This window comes from Bactrocera latifrons, unplaced genomic scaffold (genome assembly GCF_001853355.1).
Source record: "Bactrocera latifrons isolate USDA-ARS-PBARC rearing strain unplaced genomic scaffold, ASM185335v1 scaffold_2, whole genome shotgun sequence".
In the NCBI taxonomy this organism is placed as follows: Eukaryota; Metazoa; Arthropoda; class Insecta; order Diptera; family Tephritidae; genus Bactrocera; species Bactrocera latifrons.
The window spans coordinates 1,705,965-1,725,658 of NW_017535518.1; the positions used below are offsets into that span (position 1 = coordinate 1,705,965).

Below are 19,694 nucleotides of genomic sequence, written 5' to 3' on the forward strand. Positions count from 1 at the left end.
TATTTGTATAATTAAAAAAGTTATTATAAAAAAATTAATAAATGTCACAATTACTAAAAACTCTATGATAAAACACGTTTTAGGTTTAATTTTTTATTTAGACTTATAATCTATATTTATAAAAGAGAGTCGTGTTAGTTGAACTGATTTGGCTAAACATTTTTGGGAGCTTAGAACCAGGGTAAGTCATAGGATATTTTTTATATCAATCACAAAAATATAGCGGTATGAGTGGAGTGTTGATAAAAAGGTTTACTATAGTTTAAATTATACAGAAATCTTTTCGAAGCACTGCACGGAGCAGTGTAATATTTAAACGGGAATGATGAAATATATGCGTACAATTTCAAACTGATCCTTCTTAAAAAATAATTTGCTAAACATTGGGAATGGTAGAATAGAACTGCTTTAGAAGAGTTATAAGTGAAAAAATGGTATGCCGCTATATTAATTACCTTTCGATTTCTATACTGGTAAGTTGAAGAGTATAAATGTCCAACTTAGTGGGAAGCATTCACCACTGAATTTAAGGTTTTCATCACTCACTTACACACGTTGATGTTACTAATGAAAATGCATTCTATTTTAATTATTATATAAATTATTTTTTTATATAACTTTTCGGTATATGATTGGACGAAATGATACTTATTGAAATAGATCAGGATCACGGCTGATTCAAGTATACTTGAAATGGGTCGTTTGGTTCTCGGGATATTTAATTTCACCAAAAAATTGGCAGTTCCCATCGTCCAATTTTCACATCGGCTGCCATCAAGCCCTCTCATACAAGGTCTTAAGTTAAATTTAGCAACTCAGGTGAATTTGTTGTTGTAGCTTTAGTGGTTTAGAATATTTATACATTAAAATTATTGGAGGGCGGAACTACGTCAACTTTTTATCAATTTTTTTGCGCAATGGTGCAACCAAATTAGAGCTTTATATCTTAGTTTACTGCTCACTTATGGCAATTTATAAGTTATCAGTTAATGGCGTTTTGTGGTCGTAGCATTGCTCCAATTAAGCCCATCTATGAGCGCTTTCAATTTTTTTTACTATGTAACGCGCATTCCAAGTTTCATCAAAAAGATAAAGACAGACAGTCAACCGGATTTTCTGTCATCCTAATCATTTATATATGTGACCTGGTCTACGGAAAGGGGTCTTAGGTGTCAAAAAATCAATTTTCACTTTTTAGTTGATTCGGATGGAAGATGATATGCTTTTTTTTAACAGCTGTTTCCCAGAAAACTAGTTTTCGCACGTTAGCTCCCTTTTCGTGGACCAGGTCACATATATGTATATAACCCTCTATCTATCTCGATTAGTTTTAATTGATACGTACAACCGTTAGGGGAACAAAACTATTAATAAATAGCAGAATAACTACAAACTCTTTAATAAAACACATTAACATAAAATATAAATAGCTTCATTATTACATAAGAAAATCTGAAATAAAAAAGTCAACAGACTTAAACTACCTAAAATAGTATTGGATTTTTAGTTGAGATACTTATCGAAATACCTAAACACACAAAAGACGAAAACTAAAACAAATTTATATATTTATATATCTAAATGTATGCATTTCTAAGTATACATTAGTGGAAATATTTCACGCTTGTGGCATTTCATTTGCATAAATAAGTTTGAAGGTCAAGCGGCAATCGAAAATTTCAATTCGTAATCAACTATTTATGGTATTTATTTCGCCCATCTGATTTATAAATTATTCTATCATTGCATTGCATATTCTAATGTACATTTCCATGAAATTTTTCATAAATATCTATGTTTTTGCACCAATCATATATTTTGCAATTTTATTTTATTAATTTTTTTTGTGCAGTGTTTAGCAGCTGCAAAAATTTGACCTTCAATTCATTAAGTCCTTTTTAATTGTAATTAAATGTTAATTAGCCAGCTGGTGTCCAAAGTATTTGGGTCAAGCGGAAATTATTTGCCTGTTCAACTAATGGGGAAGTTTTGTATGCACAGCAAATAGAGCGAACAAATAAAAAAGTGCAGTTGTTGTGGAATTTTTCATTTATTTATATGTATATTAATATATATGTATGACGGCAAGGTTTTAGGGATCTCTAAAATATGTGCGCTATTTTTAATTTAAAGCTCAGGATTAAGCATAATTAATATGTTGTACTTGAATTTAATTTATGTTTTTTTTTTAGCTTTTTTTTTTTTGAACAAATAAAAAGCGACGCAAATTCATGTGCAATTTTTAAACAAATTAAAACTCTAGTTATAAAATAGGTATAAAATTTCAATAGATTTAAAGGATACTTTCATTTAGTTAATGTAATTCTGACGTGTTCAAATTTTTAGGTTAACAGTTTAAAACTTTTTAGTTGTAAGTTGTGAGTTTTAAGTTGTGAGTTTTAAGTTGTAAAATGTGAGTTGTATATACAAAGCTGCTAGTTGTTAGTTGTAAGTTGGAAGATTAGGTTTAAATTTCACAAAGATTGATTACATTTCATTTTAAAGTTTTAAAGTGAACAAGATGAACATTGTAAGTTTTAAGTTGTGTGTGTTACATTTGATGTTAAAAGTTGTAACTTTTATGTTTGAAAATAAGGTGGTAAATAGCCGGTTTTAAGTTGTTAGATGTAAATTCCAGGTTGAAATTGTAAGTTAAAATAGGAAGTTTGGAGTTGTAAGTTGTAATTTGTTGGTTGTAAATTTTAAATTGAAAGATGTAGGTCGTAAATTGTAAGTTTCACTTACAAGTTGTAAGTTGTAATTTATAGGCTGTAAGTTGTAATTTATAAGTTGCAAGTTATATTTTGCTGGTTGTAATATGAGAGTTATAAGCTGTAAGCGGTAAGTTTGAAGTTATAAATTGTTAGTTTTAAGTTACAAGTTGTAAGTTGTAATTTATAGGTTGTATGTTGTAATATGTAGGTTGTGAGCTGTAAAGTTTAAACTATAAGTTGTGAGTTGTAAATTGCATGTTTTAAGTTACAAGTTGTAAGTTGTAATTTATAGGTTGTAAGTTGTAATTTAAAAATTTAAAGTTGTAGGCTGTTCGTTTTAAGTTGTAAATTGCAAGTTTCATGTTACAAGTTGCAAGTTGTAATTTCAAGGTTGTAAGTTGTAAGTTGTAATTTCTTGATTGTAAGTTGTAAATTGTAATTTCTAAGTTGGAAGTTGTAAATTTTAAGTTGTAAGCTGTAAGTTGTAAATTGTAAGTTTTAAGCTACAAGTTGTGATTTGTAAGCTGCAAGCTTTAGTCATAAGCTTTCACCTTTAAACATTTTAGCTTTAAATATGAAGCCATACTTTTAAATTGATTAATTTTTCAAACCAACTTTAAGCAAGCAATTTAACCCGTTGCGTTCTCATGAGGGTAAATTTAAACTAAAGAAACTTTACTACGACTACCGCAACTGCGACTTAGAGTACGTGCCAGCCACCGCGCACATTCATCACAATACAAAAAGTTTTCTCGGATAAAATAAAAAGTGGAAATATAATAGTAAAGAACCTGTTAACCACCACAAGTTGCACGCATACCTTGCATTGCCACATGCAACAACTTGTGCAACGAATTAGCCAAATAAGATATTCCTACAACTTTGCCATTAGAGCTTTTGCATATGCCGCGTGGAAGACGCAACAAATTCTCACTTGAACCACATATTCTTCACTCGGTCGAACTTTCACTTCCAGGCATTCATTTAAGCACAAAACACGCAAACCACACTTGTCCAACAGCACCGCAACCAACAACAACCAGCAGCCTGCTGCCTGCTGCCTCACCCACACTTCCGACACACAGCACCGCTGCCCGGCGCTGGTATGTTTCACTTTCAGTTATTCTCTAAACCTTTTCGAGTTTCCGGTCGCTCGGCTTATCTGTTTTGTAAAAATTTTGTTACAACCATTTCCACATACTCCTCACTCACGGTCCCATTGTGCCACAAAATGTTGCTTATTTGTCTAACTGCTTGCGAAATGCATCCGGTAGAAATTCCAAGTACTGCACATCCTTGCAGATTTGTTGACGCACTGACAGACAGACGAGCAAAGTTGCAAAAGAAGTGCATATAACGGTAACAGCTGTAACGGCAGCTGCACAAGCGCAAATCAAATGCTTAGCGTGCTATGAAATGGCAGTAAAGTTGAGCGACGGATTGTTGCAAGGAATTTACGTCGCTTGTCCCAACGGATGTGCTGCTGATCCTAGCCGTATATACATATATATATATATATAAGTATATATGTTTATAAGTACGCACGTCTGTCAGTGGGACAAACTTTGACTCGACGTCACTCGCCTAATGAGGTTTACCCAAAAAGTTAACACTTTGGTTTCGCCCAGCACCATTGCAGTGTGGCAGTGCGGTTGCGCGCTCCTACTGTGGCTAGAAGCAGTCGCATGTGCATTATATGTATGAAGGAATAACTACATGAATGCATGACCGCAAAAGTTTGCAACATTTGTTTCGCTTTACGACATTTTTACGAATATGGCGGAAGAAAATTTCCAAATGCGCCTTAAAGTATGCAAAACGCCGGAAAGTTTGCGCGAATTTGTTTTGTTTCTGCTGCCAATTTGCATATATACGGTTTTATTTGGCCACGATTGCGCTTTTACTATTAGACTTTATTCGTTGTTTTGTTGTTGCCAAACAGAAGTTCGTAATAGGCGGCTCAGTGGGTGCATTATCAATTGTCTAAAATATGTAAATGTCTTTTTTAACTTTGAATTTGTTGTTGGTAAATGTGTATACGTATGAATATAGTATCGCTGTTTCATGCTGTTCTTTATATGCTAATTTTATTTAGACTTCTTTTTTTTGGTGGCTGAAGCAAATTGGCGCAAAATTGTGAGTTATAAGTTGCAAGTAGTAGGTCGTGACTTGTAAGTTGTGAGTTGCAAATTTTTAGTTTTAAGTTGAATGTTGTAAGTTGTAAGTTATGAGTTGTGAGTTGTAAGTTATACTTTTTAAGTTGTAAGTTGTAAGTTGTAATTTGTAAATTTTTAGTTTTAAGTTGTAAACAGTGAGTTTTAAGTTGTAATTTTTCGTTTTTGAGTTGTGCGTTGTAAGTTGTAAGTTGTAGGTTGTAATTTATAAGTTGTAAATTTTAAATTTTAATTGTGATCTGTATGTTGAAAGTTGTATTTTTTCGGTTATAAGTTGTAAAATGTAAGTTGTATCTTGTAAGTTGTAAGTTGAAAGTTGTAAATTGTATGTTTTGTGTTTTATGTTTTAAGTTTTAAATTTTAAGTTTTAAGTTTTATGTGTTAAGCTTTAAGTTTTAAGTTTTAGGTCTTAAATTTTTAGTTTGAAGATTTAGGTCTTAAGTCTTAAGTTTAAGTTAAAAATTTTGAATTTTAAGTTTTATTTTAAATTTCAGTTTCGGATAAAAATTTGAATTTTACGTTTTAGTTTAAGTTAACGTTTACGATTAGGTTTAAGTTTAAGTTTAAGGCCTAAGTTTATATATTGAAGTCTTAGGTGGACTCCCGTACTTAAGTTTTGTTGATACATCTACCTCTATTCATATACTATATAGAGAAGTACATATGTATCAAATGTATGGGTTGTAGAAAATTTAAAATTCAAATTTAATTTAATATTTCCATTTATTTTGTTTCATATAAAACAGTTGTCCACCCACATTTATTTATTTTATTTTATTAATCACATTTTAACTTTCAGCACTTCACAATTAATCCGCAAAGCGAATTTTTAGCGTGACTTTTTCATCGCCTGTTATTGTTTATGATATCAGCAGCTGAGACAATAGCAACTTCACTTGATCAACAGCCGGCAAGGAAGGAAATAAACACCCACTCATATCCAAGCAATAACATTGCAACAGCAACAAAAGCTCTAAGGAAATTTATTTATTTCATACCGAATGGGTGGCGGTGTTGTTTTTCTAATTGTCGTGCCGACAGCGAATTTCGAACGCGAGCTCATTTATGGTAAGACAAAGTTTCACGCTTTTTCTCCGGAAAATTTTATAAATTTATGCAGAAAATACAAAAATGAAATCATACACTCACTCACACGCACACACATATACATATACACGTATTTAATACAAGCACACGCAGCTGTCTGGCATTTTGGCTGCAAATTGCGCTATTGCTTTTAGCTAACATTAAATTACGGTTTTTTATGCGCTGCTTGCTACGTCAACTCAACTTCACACACACACACACACATATACACACGCACGCATTCACTAATTTTTGTGCACACTTACGCAGACTCTTAGCGACGGGCGTTACTTAGTTTGGCTCATCCACACGGCGCGACAGGCAAGTCAGGCCCGTGGCCTGTAGCATACATTTAGGGATTAACTTAATTAAATAACTGCAAGTGGCAATTTGTAATTTTAAGCGCCAACGCTTTAGCGCAGCTTGAGTTTACAGCTAGTACATGTCTACCCAGGCACATATATGTATGTATGTATGTATGTGTGTGTGTTGTAACTTAGGCACACATACATGCGCATGTACCCAAAAATCATATATGCGCAATACATAAAAAACTTATTTATAGCTTATGCACGTGTGTGTGTGTGTGTATGTTGCGTTTGCTGAACTTGATTCTGCCGTTCTGCGCTGCGCTTTGTATTAGTGCTTAAGTAAATATTCTCTCAGTTTATATTTCTTTGTCTGCGAATTAATTACTTTATTACATAATAAAAGTGCCGCCTATAAGTGTGCTATAAAATTTAGTAGTACAAATGTCGCAGTGTGCGTGCGTGCCCACATGAGTGCAATTATGCCTGTAGCTACATATGAGTATGTTTGTGTGTGTGTGTGTGTGGTTATTGCTTACTACATAAAATGAGTGTTTTATTGCGCAATTTTAATGCGTTGCAGTGCGCGATAATTTTTTATGTCAACTGTTTATTTATGAAACACGCGCGAGGCAAAGTGAAAAAATATTTACATTAAAGACATTAAATATTCAACTTTCGGCATAATGAACTTAAAAAAAAAAAACAAAAAAAAAACCAACTTACTTACTACTACATAGAAATGAAATACTGAACATTTAAGCAAATATTGGCGCATAAACTATTTAGCAATATTTTGAAAAATTTAAAAGTCATGAATGATACAATTTTAAGGCAAATTTTTTGCGAATTCTTCATTTGGTTTAATTTAGTACTAATTTTAATTAATTAAAAAATAATTTTAGTTCACACTTCTATTAGTTCCAAACCTTATGTATGTATACACAATTCTATTAAGTAGTAAGTAAGAGCACAACCTTTCGTGGTCAATTAGCACTAAATGCTAATCACAATCATAAGGCCCTTTATTCTTGCTATTCCCGCTTCACATTGGGTTCAAACTATTTGAAGTGCTCAACGTTAAAATTTTTGTAGATAGACATTCAAGGTTTGGCACCAGATGGGTTCTAAGAGTTCTACATCGAGATTCCGATAGCGCTGGTCACTCACAGAGGAAGTGTCGAACTTGTGGATGCAAATTTCCTTTTACTCTGAGCTATTTGTTACAATAGTTTATTGAGCTCCCTTTTGGTCTTTACTATCGGATACAGTATTATATCTGTCTCGTATTCGTCTAAAGAGGCTCCTGACTTGGCCAAGTTATCTGCGAAAACATAGAACTACACAGGAATTATCTTTGCCTACTACTTCTGCTTGGAAGATAGCTGAGTTTTGTAGATGGAAAGATGGATATAGGTATACTCGGAGTATACCCCAGTTCTTACACCGTAAACAATTTCTGTCCAGTTGGTATAGATTGAGGTAGTTTACTCCTCTACTATTATACAAGCTCTCCATTTTCAGCGTATTTTCAACTGCAAGCAAGTATTGAAAACCAACCGTGGGAGTGTATAGTCAGACTTATATGAATTAGTATGGAGCTAGCTGATAATTTTGCTAATTCTTATAACAGAAAATTTTTAAAATTTTTCTATAAAAGTGTCTATAAGCAATTGGAGCAGAAGCATATTAGGTGTGTTATTTTGACAATACTTAATCGCCTTAGTAACCACTGAAAAGATAATGAATTTAATTTTCAGAGCTTATTATATCCTGAGCAGGGTATATTAAGTTGTTCACGAAGTTTGTAACACCCAGAAGGAAGCGTCGAAGACCCTATAAAGTATATATATAAATGATGAGTATGTTGAGCTGAGTCGATTTAGCCATGTCCGTCTGTCCGTCTGTCTGTATATATACGAACTAGTCCCTCAGTTTTTAAGATATCGTTTTGAAATTTTATAAATGTCATTTTTTCTTCAAACTGCTGCTCATTTGTTGGAACTGCCGCTATCGGACCACCATAACATATAGCCTCCATACAAACTGAACAATCGGAATCAAGTTCTTGTGTGAAAAACTTTCACATTTGGCAATGTGTCTTCACAAAAGTTGGCACAGGTTATTTTCTAAGATAATAATGTAATCTCCGAAAAAATTCTTCAGATCGGCTCACTATAGCATACAGTTGCCATACAAACTGGACACATAGTTACCAAAAGAAATACACCTGTGAAGGGTATATTAGCTTCGGTCCATCCAAAATAAGTGTGATTGTGGAAAGAACCTTATGAAGGTTATAGCTATGGGCGAATAATGGAGTGAGCTTTAGCCCTGGTAAGATGGAACTGATGCTATAATATAAAACCAAAATATATCAATTTGAACTTTTTATACCACACATATTGACGGATATTTAGTACTGATATCCACAAGGGCTTCAGCAGTTTTCGCTTCGGTTTGGGCAATTTTTGGTCATAAGATGATATACTTCGTTATATTAGTTGATTTTTGATTTACATTGCATCACCGAAAGTCAAAGAATCAAAAGTCTGTTTCGTGCGAAATAGGCATGGTTGCATTCCGATTTCGTCTACCTTTTAAATGTTAATGTAATGTCAAGCAGGTCTCGAGGTAAGAGACTTCACGTTGGCGCCACGCCCATTCTTCAGTCTGTCTAATACCATCGCAGTGGTAAAAGTTAATGTCTCTGGTATAATAAGTTATTGATTCATTATTATGACCCGATTACATTATTCTTCGCACTGTCGGTAGGGGTTCCTATATGATTTACCTTGAGCGAATTTAGCGATTTTGCGATAATAAAAAATTAAATAATTTAAATAATAAACTTAATTCCATTTCCAGCAAACAAATTTTTGCCAACCTGCTAGTATGTTTGTGGTCGTTATCTTGATGTGGCATACTCCATTATTTCAACATACAATTTGGCATTTATGTTTTCTTTAATTCAATATAACGGACCCATATCATAGCAAAGAAGAAACGTGTTGTACCGTCCGTGAAACATATACAAGATCAAATGAAGCGTTTGCTAGCGTCTTTGGGACCAAATAAAACAATTTTAGTTTCTTCGGACCGCAATATGTTGCGCCATTTTTCGACTGACCAATGCAGGTCTTCTTCAGCAAATTGAACTATGCCCTGCGTGTGCCGAAGTTTAAGTAATGAGATATTTGGTAAAAAGTTTCGTTTAATAACCAATCTCCATTCTTCACGTTTGAAACATACAATTCACAAGGACATCGATTAATCGGCTGTTTCCTGACTTAATATTTCTTCACTTGTTTTCATTACTTATTTCCACTTCAATAACATTCGGAAGAGAGATTTGATATTTTCGTGGGTCATTCGCAGTCGCTCTTACAGTCGCTAAGCACTTAGGATTTGCGCATATAACTACAAACACCATATACATGTATAGAGTAAATGCATGCGCATGTGTGTGGACGCCGACAAATATCCACAAATCTCCAACTTGAGTCACTTGTAAGCACGACTCGCCTGCGACAGTGGCACCCATGTGACATAAATAAAGCATGACACATCATGAAGCGTTCGTTGAGTTATTATACGTTTATTGTTGTTGTAGCACACTAGTTAGAATGGTATTGGCACCACCCACCGGCTCTGAGTATGCAACAGCGCTGGAAGCATACAACATGCAGCTGCCGTACATAACATGAGTGCAGTGAGCAAGTATATTGCAAAATCATCGCGAGTTGTTGTTGTTTTGCGCTTAGCAGGAGTAAAGGTTGCAACACTGTGTATTATTGTTGCCACTACGTTTAGTGGCGCGCTGTTGCTGCTGGATTAAGCGGATGTTGCATTAACACTTAAGTAACTTTTCGCATAAATAGCTTACAAATCTGCTAACGGCACATCTAACGGTGTATACTGAATATTGGCTTTTGTTGTTGCCACTGCCACGGTTGCTGTTATGCTAACGGTATTCAGGGCCGCTCTGTGCTCATGCATTCGACGGCACTCATTGGTGACAATTGGCAGAAGCTTTGCTGCATTTAAATTGAAAATGAAATTGCCAACAGCTGAGGCAACTTTTTATTGAACTTAGTTTGCTGTTAATTTATTTCTGCTGTGCGTTTGTGTGTGTGGGTCTGTGGGGGTGCATATAGAATGGTGCAGCGTATTGCTCCGTGCCTTCGATCTAATAAACTGCGTGCGTGCGAGTGCGCAAAAGTAGGTCACCAGATTAGATGTGGGTGTCGGCCTGCTTAGAGTTCGCTTTAAATTTGTTTAGCTTAGATAAAATTTAAAAAAATATTTATTTTATATATTAAATTATTGAGTTTATCCATTTTATTATTTTTTACGTTCTTAACAGTGTTTATTAAGTTTGCCACGAAGCTATGAATATTAAGAAAGAAATGTAGGAGACCCCATACAATATTTTAATGTCGAAAAAGTCTTAGCCGCATTTCTAATCAAAACTCAACCATTCTTCTGCTAGAGAGATTGTTCCCTCAATGTCAAAATTTCTGGTTTCTCTGCTAAAAACTGCGTCAACTAATTTTCACAGGTTTCTCTTGAAGCCAAATTTCCACCATTAATGATCATGTCGATGCCAGGTCAGTGCTATGTGATGGGTGCATCTAAACTGCTCAGCAAAGCTCTCCCATTTTTTGTCGAGTCATCAAAGATGTGAGTGATCTAGCATTGCCCTGATGGAAGACGAAGCCCTTTCTGTTGATCAGCTCTTACCTTTTTTTCGATTTTTTGCTTCAATCTCATCAGTTCTTGGCAGTAAATTTTTTAATCAATCGTTCGATCAGGCTGGAGCAGCTCATAGTGGATGATTTCTTTTCAAACCCACCAAACACTGAGCGTAACCTTTCGAGGCGTTAATCCTGGATTTGCAACCATTTGTTGAGTTCCACGATGCTTGGGCTGCAATCTTTTTCGCACATTATTATTGTATATAATGCGCTTTTCGCCTCCTTTTACCACTCGCTTCAGAAATGGTTCGATTTCATTTCGTTTTAGCAGAGAATCGTAGATGTTAATTCGGTCCATTACGCCGTGCGCCTGGTTAGGTCTTAGCGGTCCCCAGGCCTTGATGGTTTGAGCAGAGAAATGTGCGAAATCTTGTAGAAGTACATTCTGGAATACCTGGAGGTTATTTATAATAAGTGCGTCTGGGAGAGATACTTTCAACGGAAGTGAAAAATTTCTGAGGTTATTCCTCTTCTGAAGTCTCCAGATAAGATCAAAAGCGATTTTCGTTCTTATCGGGGCAACAGTCTCCTTCCATTACCTTGAAAAGTGATGAGACATTCTATTAGAGGAAAGCGTTTAACTGGGTTGGCCTCTTGTGTACATGGGCTGTGCGTATGGGGTCCACTGGGTAATGGGGTCACCAGGAACGAGCAGTATGGAAGCTCAATTGATAGCACTTTTGGAGGCATAATTCTGGTACCACGGGGAGCAGCAGCCCTTGAAGTTTGCTCCGACCTGCACACCGGTCCCGAGTGTGGGAAGAACTGACCCTATATCAGTTGAATATATAGTTGTATTCCAACAGGGTGCCGGACCCAAAGTACGGCAGGTGTTTTAGAGAGGCCTCTGACACTACAAAAGCTTGAACCGCTGTGATTTTGACTGCCATGGGGTAAGGCTGTCGTCAGCAAGTATCCACGTTAAATACATCGGACGTTGTCAACAGTGACGTGGAATCCAAGTCGAGAGTTCGACAACTGTTTGCTTTTTAACAGGAGATATTTTGTCTTCGTTCAATACCACAACCATTTGCTTCACTTCTTTGTTCGACCAGAAAAAAGCAGAACTAACGGCACGGTTGTTATAGCAAATGACATCGATGTCAATGGGGCAGGCCAGCAGTTGTACACTCTCGTAGAAGATTGTACCTTCTTTGTTTCATTCTGCAGATCGAATTATTTTCTCCCGGCGTAGATTGAAGAAGAAGCACGATAGGCAGTCGCTTTTTCTGAGGCATAAAGGCAGCTCAGCTTTGATATCGATGAAGCGGTGGTGTGGTTCGATGATCCTCTTTTAAAAGAATGCACTTTGAAAATATAAGTGCCATATTTTCAAAACTGAAACAGGTGTATTCATTGACTTACAAACAAATAAAAAATATAATAAATGAAAAAAATTACAAAAAAAAAAACAACTGTATCATATTAAACCTAAATCATATAAGCTTGGTCTACCACCCTAAAAATTACGGAAATGATATCTACATTTTACAAAATGTTTCAAAAAATCTACACGCGCTGATTTCGATAGGGATAAAAGGCTGCTATGAGTGTTATCAAGTGAATATTATTTATCATTTCTGTGGCATCACGCATCACAGATATTGGCGCCAAAAGCCGTTGCAAAAAATACATATGTAACTAAACTACAGTTAGCTACATAGGTATTTATGTATGCATATTTATATTATATGTACATATAGGCCCTGAAGGAAAAATGGAAGTGAGGAGCATAGTTTTTCGGTGATAACTCAAAGGGAAGCTGTAACTAAAATTGGCAAAATATTTAGATGCAGACGAAATATAGGCAGCATTGTATGACACAATCTGAATGGTAGAACTGAAGATTTACGACTGCAACGACATCTCTTGACAAAATACGAGAAGACTTTTTCGACTTTCGATCTTTGCAATTTTTCTGTATTTTTGGCGCTCTACTAATTGACACATTCATACCAACTTTAGGCTTCAAAAGATTTTATGACTTTACCAAGTCAAAAACTAAAATTATGGCACACATCCAAGCCCTCAAAAATACACTTCTTTAATAGAATATCGAATTTTCTAAGAAGTGTAGCTCAAGCTTACAAATTCTGTACGTACATAGGACCAAAAACAACTATCTTAACATGATTGTGGAAATGTCATATGCGAAAAAATCGGCAACATTGACATGTTTGCTCGCTCCAACCAAAGTCAAAGTACAAGCGCTTTGATAAGCGACAATCTCAAGTATCTTACGACACACCAGCATACTTAGTTGTCGTTGTTGCTAGCCAACGAAGTGGCAATGTTAAGCTGGTGGCTGAGAAAAAATTCCACATTAATCATATGATTTTACATATCACTTGCTACGCTGCTGTAGCCGCTTCCGCGCGATATTGAAAACTCAGCGAAAATTTCTATGTTTGTAGGGTGAAAAGAAAAACAGGAAACGATGACGTATTGGCAAACATTTGATAGCGCAGATCACGCGGTTTTTGCGGTTAGCGAAGTGACTTCATTAAGCTATTTGCAGGCACACAAATACACACAGGCGCGGCTGCTGAGTTTTTTCGCCAATGGCTTTTCTTCAAGCGCCTTATCGTCGTGGATTGATTGCTTTGTCAGCAGTCTCAGCTAACCGCGTCGAATCATAAAAGTAATAAATCGTGATGGAAATAAATTTTGACTGAACGCATGTAACATTATCATTTTAATCAACACATATATACATCTTTATGGTGTATAAGTGTGTATGTGTAATTCATGTAGTGCTTTCGCTCTTAGATAACGATGACATCATTTTTCATAATGCCATATCGGTGTCGCCAGATTGGTATTTGCGTTGAGGCACATTTTTCTTAGTCAACTTAGTGCAACTTTTTAAGTCGTGAGGAATCTAAGGAGAATACGTTAAAAATCTGAATATATGTATATTTTAAAGTGAGTCAAAAATAAAAGAAAATAAGATTAAGATGAGCCTATGCATATTCTAAGAAAAATATCCCTGTTAGAGAGTGTAAGAGACTAGAATAAAATTTTCGTTACGGATTTTTTTGTTTTCAGATCTAAAAATATTACAATTCAAAGCAGAACTCAATCCAAAATCACAAATTTTTACATTTGTTCAATAATGAATTAAAAATTGTTCAGGGCAAAATTTCCTTAAGTCCATTAGGGATTGTTTTTAACTTGTAATAAAATCAACTCAATGGAATTTTCGTTACCCCGAAGTTTTTAACATTTGAAAAATCTTCCCGAACTATACTATTAAGTTTAAATATCTTTTCAACAAAAAAAATATTTACATGCATTTACAATTTTTCGGTTTCCCGAAATGTTTTACTAGAAACCTTAAATTTCAATCGAAAAAAAATGTAAAACATTGATAAAATTATCGGGATCTCAAACTGTTGCACTAGAATATGGAAATTTAGAACAAAATACATTATGTGAAATAATTTCGAAAATTTAAAGGATACCGAAATGTTTTACTAGAAACTATACATTTTCTCTTAAAGAATTTTTAATTTTAAGACCTTCCAATATTTTCCATATCCCAAAGTATTTAATATGTTGAAATTCTCGGGAATCTTTAAAAGTTTTACTGTTAACTTAAAATTTTTTTTTCAACAAAGAAGTATATGACATATTCAAATTTTTTCGGCATGCCGAAATGATCAACATTTGTAAATTTTCGAAATCTCGAGATTTTTTATTAGACACCTTAAATTATCGGAATCCCAGCAGCGAAAAAATTTTTGCAACCAAAAGATTTTTAACTAGAATCCCGAAATTTTTTATCAAAATATCGTTTCATAAAAATAAATGAATTTGGAAAATTTTGCGATTCTGAAAATTTCTTTTCAACAACAAAAAAATATTTTAAATAATTTTCGAACGTTTTAGAAATCCTGAAATGACTCACACTTTGAAAATATACGCAATCCTGCAATATTAAACCAGAAAACGTTAATAAAAACATTAATGCATTTCGAAAATGTTCGGTATTACCAAATGTTGTACAATAATACTGAATTTTTTTATGAACACAATGCTTGAGTGTATGTTTTACTAAAACCCTAAAGGACTAGGTATCCTGAAATTTAATTTTCAAAAATTTTATATATAACAGGTTTTCCAAAATATTATTTTTTCCGAAATTTAGGGATTCATAAAATTTTGAGTATTTTATTATTTTTATGTGCTAGAAATTTACATAATTCATATCATTACTCAGAAAGGTTTCCGTATAATACAATAATACAATAAAAAGGAGTATAAAATTTCAACATTCAATAACATATACTTTAATATTATATTACTCAACTTTATGCCATGCATTGACAGTTTTTGACATATTGATGCTGCAGATATATATTCATACACACACTTCACTATAATTCAAAACGCCGCTGCCTATCTGTCGGTATATGCACAACTTTTCGCTCAGCTTTTGAGGTATCGACCTGAAATTTTGTATACATCCCTTTCTTCTCAAGTGGCTACTAAGTTTTTGGAACCGCTGTTATCGGTCCACTATTACATATAGCTGCCATACAAACTGACTGAGCAGAATCTATAGCTAGCTATAAGCAATGCATCAAAATGATGCTAAAACTACAGTGCCAGCAAAGTTAACTTTTTTCTTGTTTATATATCTTTTTAAAGATTGAAAATAACCTACACGGGGCATGTAGAGCATATTTCATTAAATAAAAAACACTAAACATTACATGAATGTTCTAAACTTATCTCACTTCGCATATTTTCTTGCGCAAACAAGGTTGTAATATAATATCAGGGTTGAAAAATGTGCTCCCCGCAGCATGAATGCTTCACGTAAGAAAAACCACTTAACAAGAACAAATATTTCGTTGCTTTGACCTAACAACCTACAATCATTTACTAGATTTCCAGGTTTCAAGCGCACGGTCACACAAACGCATACACAAGCCTGCACATACTCAGGCGCAGATATACATATCAATTGACTTATACACATATAAAGTCGCACATACACACACACAAAGTCTCTTATACTCACACCCATACACAGTGCTCACCAACATTTATGGCCAAATGTTAAGCACCGTTCGGAGAATGTGAGCGCATAAGATTTTATGTCTTGATATGCCGTTGGCCGCATGATCCCCACAATACACCACAGCAACGGTTATGGTTACTTTATACCGACACAATGCGCTTGCAACTGTCGATGACAATAATGATTATTTGAGTTATTGATGGTTGGCAAATACTACAAAAAACAACAATAACTCCGTTATGTAGGTTACTTGTAATGCCGTGAGGCTGCCAAAGCTATAAATACACGTATAATTTTCAACTTCAGATGCCTGTGTGTATGTGTGTCTCTGTGTGTGCATCTATAGCTCCACTGCTGGTAGTGACCGGTTAAATGCAAAGACTATAACAACTGCAAAAATAAATTTCTCTGCATATCACGACTAGAAATTCTATAGCATAGAGGGCAGACTTGGCTTCTCTGCATATGTGTGTGCGTGTGTATGTGTTTGTGGTTATAAGCATTTACTCGTATGCGGGTATGTCAGCGCTGACAGTTAGCTAACATGAGCTTTTCACTTCCGTCTCACAAAATTCGTTTCGTATTGCTCTTATCCTCCGGGATTTTATGCTATGAAATACAAAACAAACAATAAGCGTAGCAATAACTGTGTATTTAGGATCGAATGACAAGTCAATAATAATGTCAGGCAAACAGTTGTACCCAGTGGTGAAGTGGAATGTGTCGTGGCATATGGTCGTATAGAGAGATGTGGATTTTTGGGCAGAAAATAGTTTGTTATGCATGTATAAATAATATTATCATATATTCAAAAAAATATAACTTTTCTTTAATGATTTTTTCTTGAGTGGTAGGTAAGAGATTGTGAGGATTGTAAGGATATGGTAGGATATGTGTGAAAAGGAATTCTCATAGTCATACAGAAGACTTTATATATTATACATCAGTCAACAGCACGCGAGCTGAATCGAATTAGCAATGTGCATGTTTCCGTCAACGGGCCACGTAGCTTTAATTCTTCTTTAGAAAAGTTCCTTATTTGAGAATATATCTTCATGAAATTTGGCCCAGACTATTGCTCAAATGAAGGCTATAAGCGAGAATTTTGTTTAGATGGGACTACTATAGGATATAGCTGCCATACAAACTGATCGACCTAAATCAAGTTTTTATATGAAATACTTCCTTATTTGAGGAGATATTTTCACAAAACTTCGCTCAGGTCATTTTGTAAATCTATGACACCATCTTCGAAAATATTTTTCAAATTGGACTATTATAACATATAGCTGCTATATAAACTGATCGCTAAAAATATAGTTTCTGTATGGAGAACTATTTTATTTGACGAAGTATCCTCACGAAATTTGGCATGGATTATTAATCAAAGAAACAGTATAATCTCCAAGGAAACTATTCAGATCGGACAACTGTAGCATATAGCTGCCATACAAACTGACCAGTCTGAATCAAGTTTTTGTATGGAAAACTTTTTTATTTAACAGATATCTCTACGAAAGTTAGCATAATTTATTTTCTAAAGCCCAACCATCTCCAAAGAAGCTAACTTCATTTTTTTTTTGTAATTTTTTAAAGTCATATGGAATAATTTTGTCTATTTTTGAACATATTTAATCCGAATCTAAACACACATATATTAGAAAAAAATGATCGATAAGGTCTCTACAGATACTTAAGTATATAATTTCATGTAAATAAGTTAAATTCTACTTATAAAACTGGGCCACAATTCACCTATTTGGTACTAGTTTGTTTATGTCAAATATTTTTTTATATGACGCATAATAACTGAATGAAGGTCTAAAATATAATTTCCGTATTTTTTTATAATTAATAAACTTTGCCTAATTAATAGTCTCAAAAATTTTGAAAAAAAGAAATTATAAACCCAAAAATTTCGAAGTGATTCACAAAGCGAATGTTTATTTGGCCACCTTCAAAGTTGATTTGAAAATAGCAATTCACTTTTCATTTATTTTATGCATTATTTTATTCTCTTTCTGAAATTATTTGAAAAAAATCTAAATCAGACCAGTTCGTAGCTACTCTAAATATAATATATATATATATAATAGTAATTTGTTACATTTAGGTTGGTAATAATTTTCGAATATGTATTAAATAAAGGAAATAAGCAATATATTTTCTTACGCAAATGGTCAACAAAAACATTCACGAAATTTTCGAAAAATTATAAATTTTTGCTTCAATGGCGATGTTTTGCAAATCAACTATAATTACACATAAACTTCAATAACAAAAAATATTTTTATTTGTCATTTATGGGTTAGTTGGACCAGTTTATAACCAGTTAATATATTGTAAAATAAATAATTTTTCTGTTTCTTTTTCTCAGTTTTGGTCATTTGAACTACTTTGTAACTAGTTAACAATGTTGTTGTTCCCTAACTTACTGTTACTTGCTTTAACTACTGGGTTTCACACATAAGTAGATATGCCCGTAAAGACTTTATATACTAAGCACGAATCAGCTATTAGAGGGACTGTTGCCAGGAAATTTAGACACACTAGAATGGATACTTGCGACAAACTGGGATTTTGAATTGGCAACAATGCAAAGAGTGCTGCAAATTGAACAGCAAAGTCAAATATTGGCAACATAAGGGTACAGTATACATAAATATATATAGTTATATGTAGATATAATTATGTTCGTAGCTATGTGCCACGACATTTAAGTGAATATGAATAGAGCAGACACGGCTGTGTGTCTAAATTTTTCACAACATTTTGCGCTTAGTAAGGTGACAGGTTAGCATGCATGCCCTGTAGGAAAATTTTTGAATTAAAGATATAGAGTTTTCCTCAAACTTATGCAACTAAAGATTTTTGAAAACATTTATAATTCAGATTGAAACTTTTGTGGTAAAATAGTTTTTTAATATAAGTAAACTTTTTCCAACAGTGCCTTTGCGCTTTCGGTCTCTATGTGTGTTTGGAAAATGTGCTCTGCTTGCCGGCAGCAATTTCAGCTTACATACTTTGACTCTTGGCACAATTGCTGACATTTCAGTTCAAAACACTTTTGGCAAATAGTGGCTACTTTCAAAATGGTTGACTTGTCAATTTCTTTACATTTCACTTTGCTCATTTGGCTTGGCAGTTAAAGGCTATATAATTTGCTTATAGTCAACAATGATTCTAGTTGACATGACAAACCAAAAACAAGAATGACTCGAAGCGAAAGATAATTTGTAAAAGGAAATTATTTGACTGGAACGAAACCCCAAACCACGCAGATTTGCAAAGAGGAAATTTTGATTTGCTCTTATGCTGTTAAAGCGAAACAAAAAAGGAAAAATTGTGGGAAAATACATATTTAAATTTGCAATTAACTTTTTTTTTCATTTTGGAAAATAATGAACATGAACTTTTCATAAGGCAGACTTTTGGTGCAAAAAATCTTCTTCCTTTATATTTCGGGCTTAGAGAAGTTAAAGCAAATACTATTGGTATTCAAAATCGTTAAAAAAAGAGTCATAAAAAGTACTGTTGTCGAGCCTCGTCTAATGATGTTATATCCTCCGGCAAGACTGAAATATATATATATGTATATGCGCTTTTCGGTCTCGGTATATATATAT

At 34.0% G+C, this 19,694-nt stretch overlaps 2 protein-coding genes across 2 annotated transcripts in view; one reads left to right on the plus strand and one right to left on the minus strand.

Annotated features, from left to right (window-relative positions):
- The window catches only part of LOC108967787, a 291,336-nt gene that overhangs the window by 178,379 nt on the left and 93,263 nt on the right, over positions 1 to 19,694 (minus strand). The window lies entirely within an intron of this gene.
- Positions 1 to 19,694, plus strand: part of LOC108967929 — a 107,940-nt gene that overhangs the window by 598 nt on the left and 87,648 nt on the right. The window contains exon 2 of the mRNA XM_018931630.1: positions 5,688 to 5,956. Within this exon, the coding sequence (XP_018787175.1) occupies positions 5,890 to 5,956 (67 nt within the window). The 5' untranslated portion in view covers positions 5,688 to 5,889. The remainder of the gene's footprint in view (positions 1 to 5,687; positions 5,957 to 19,694) is intronic.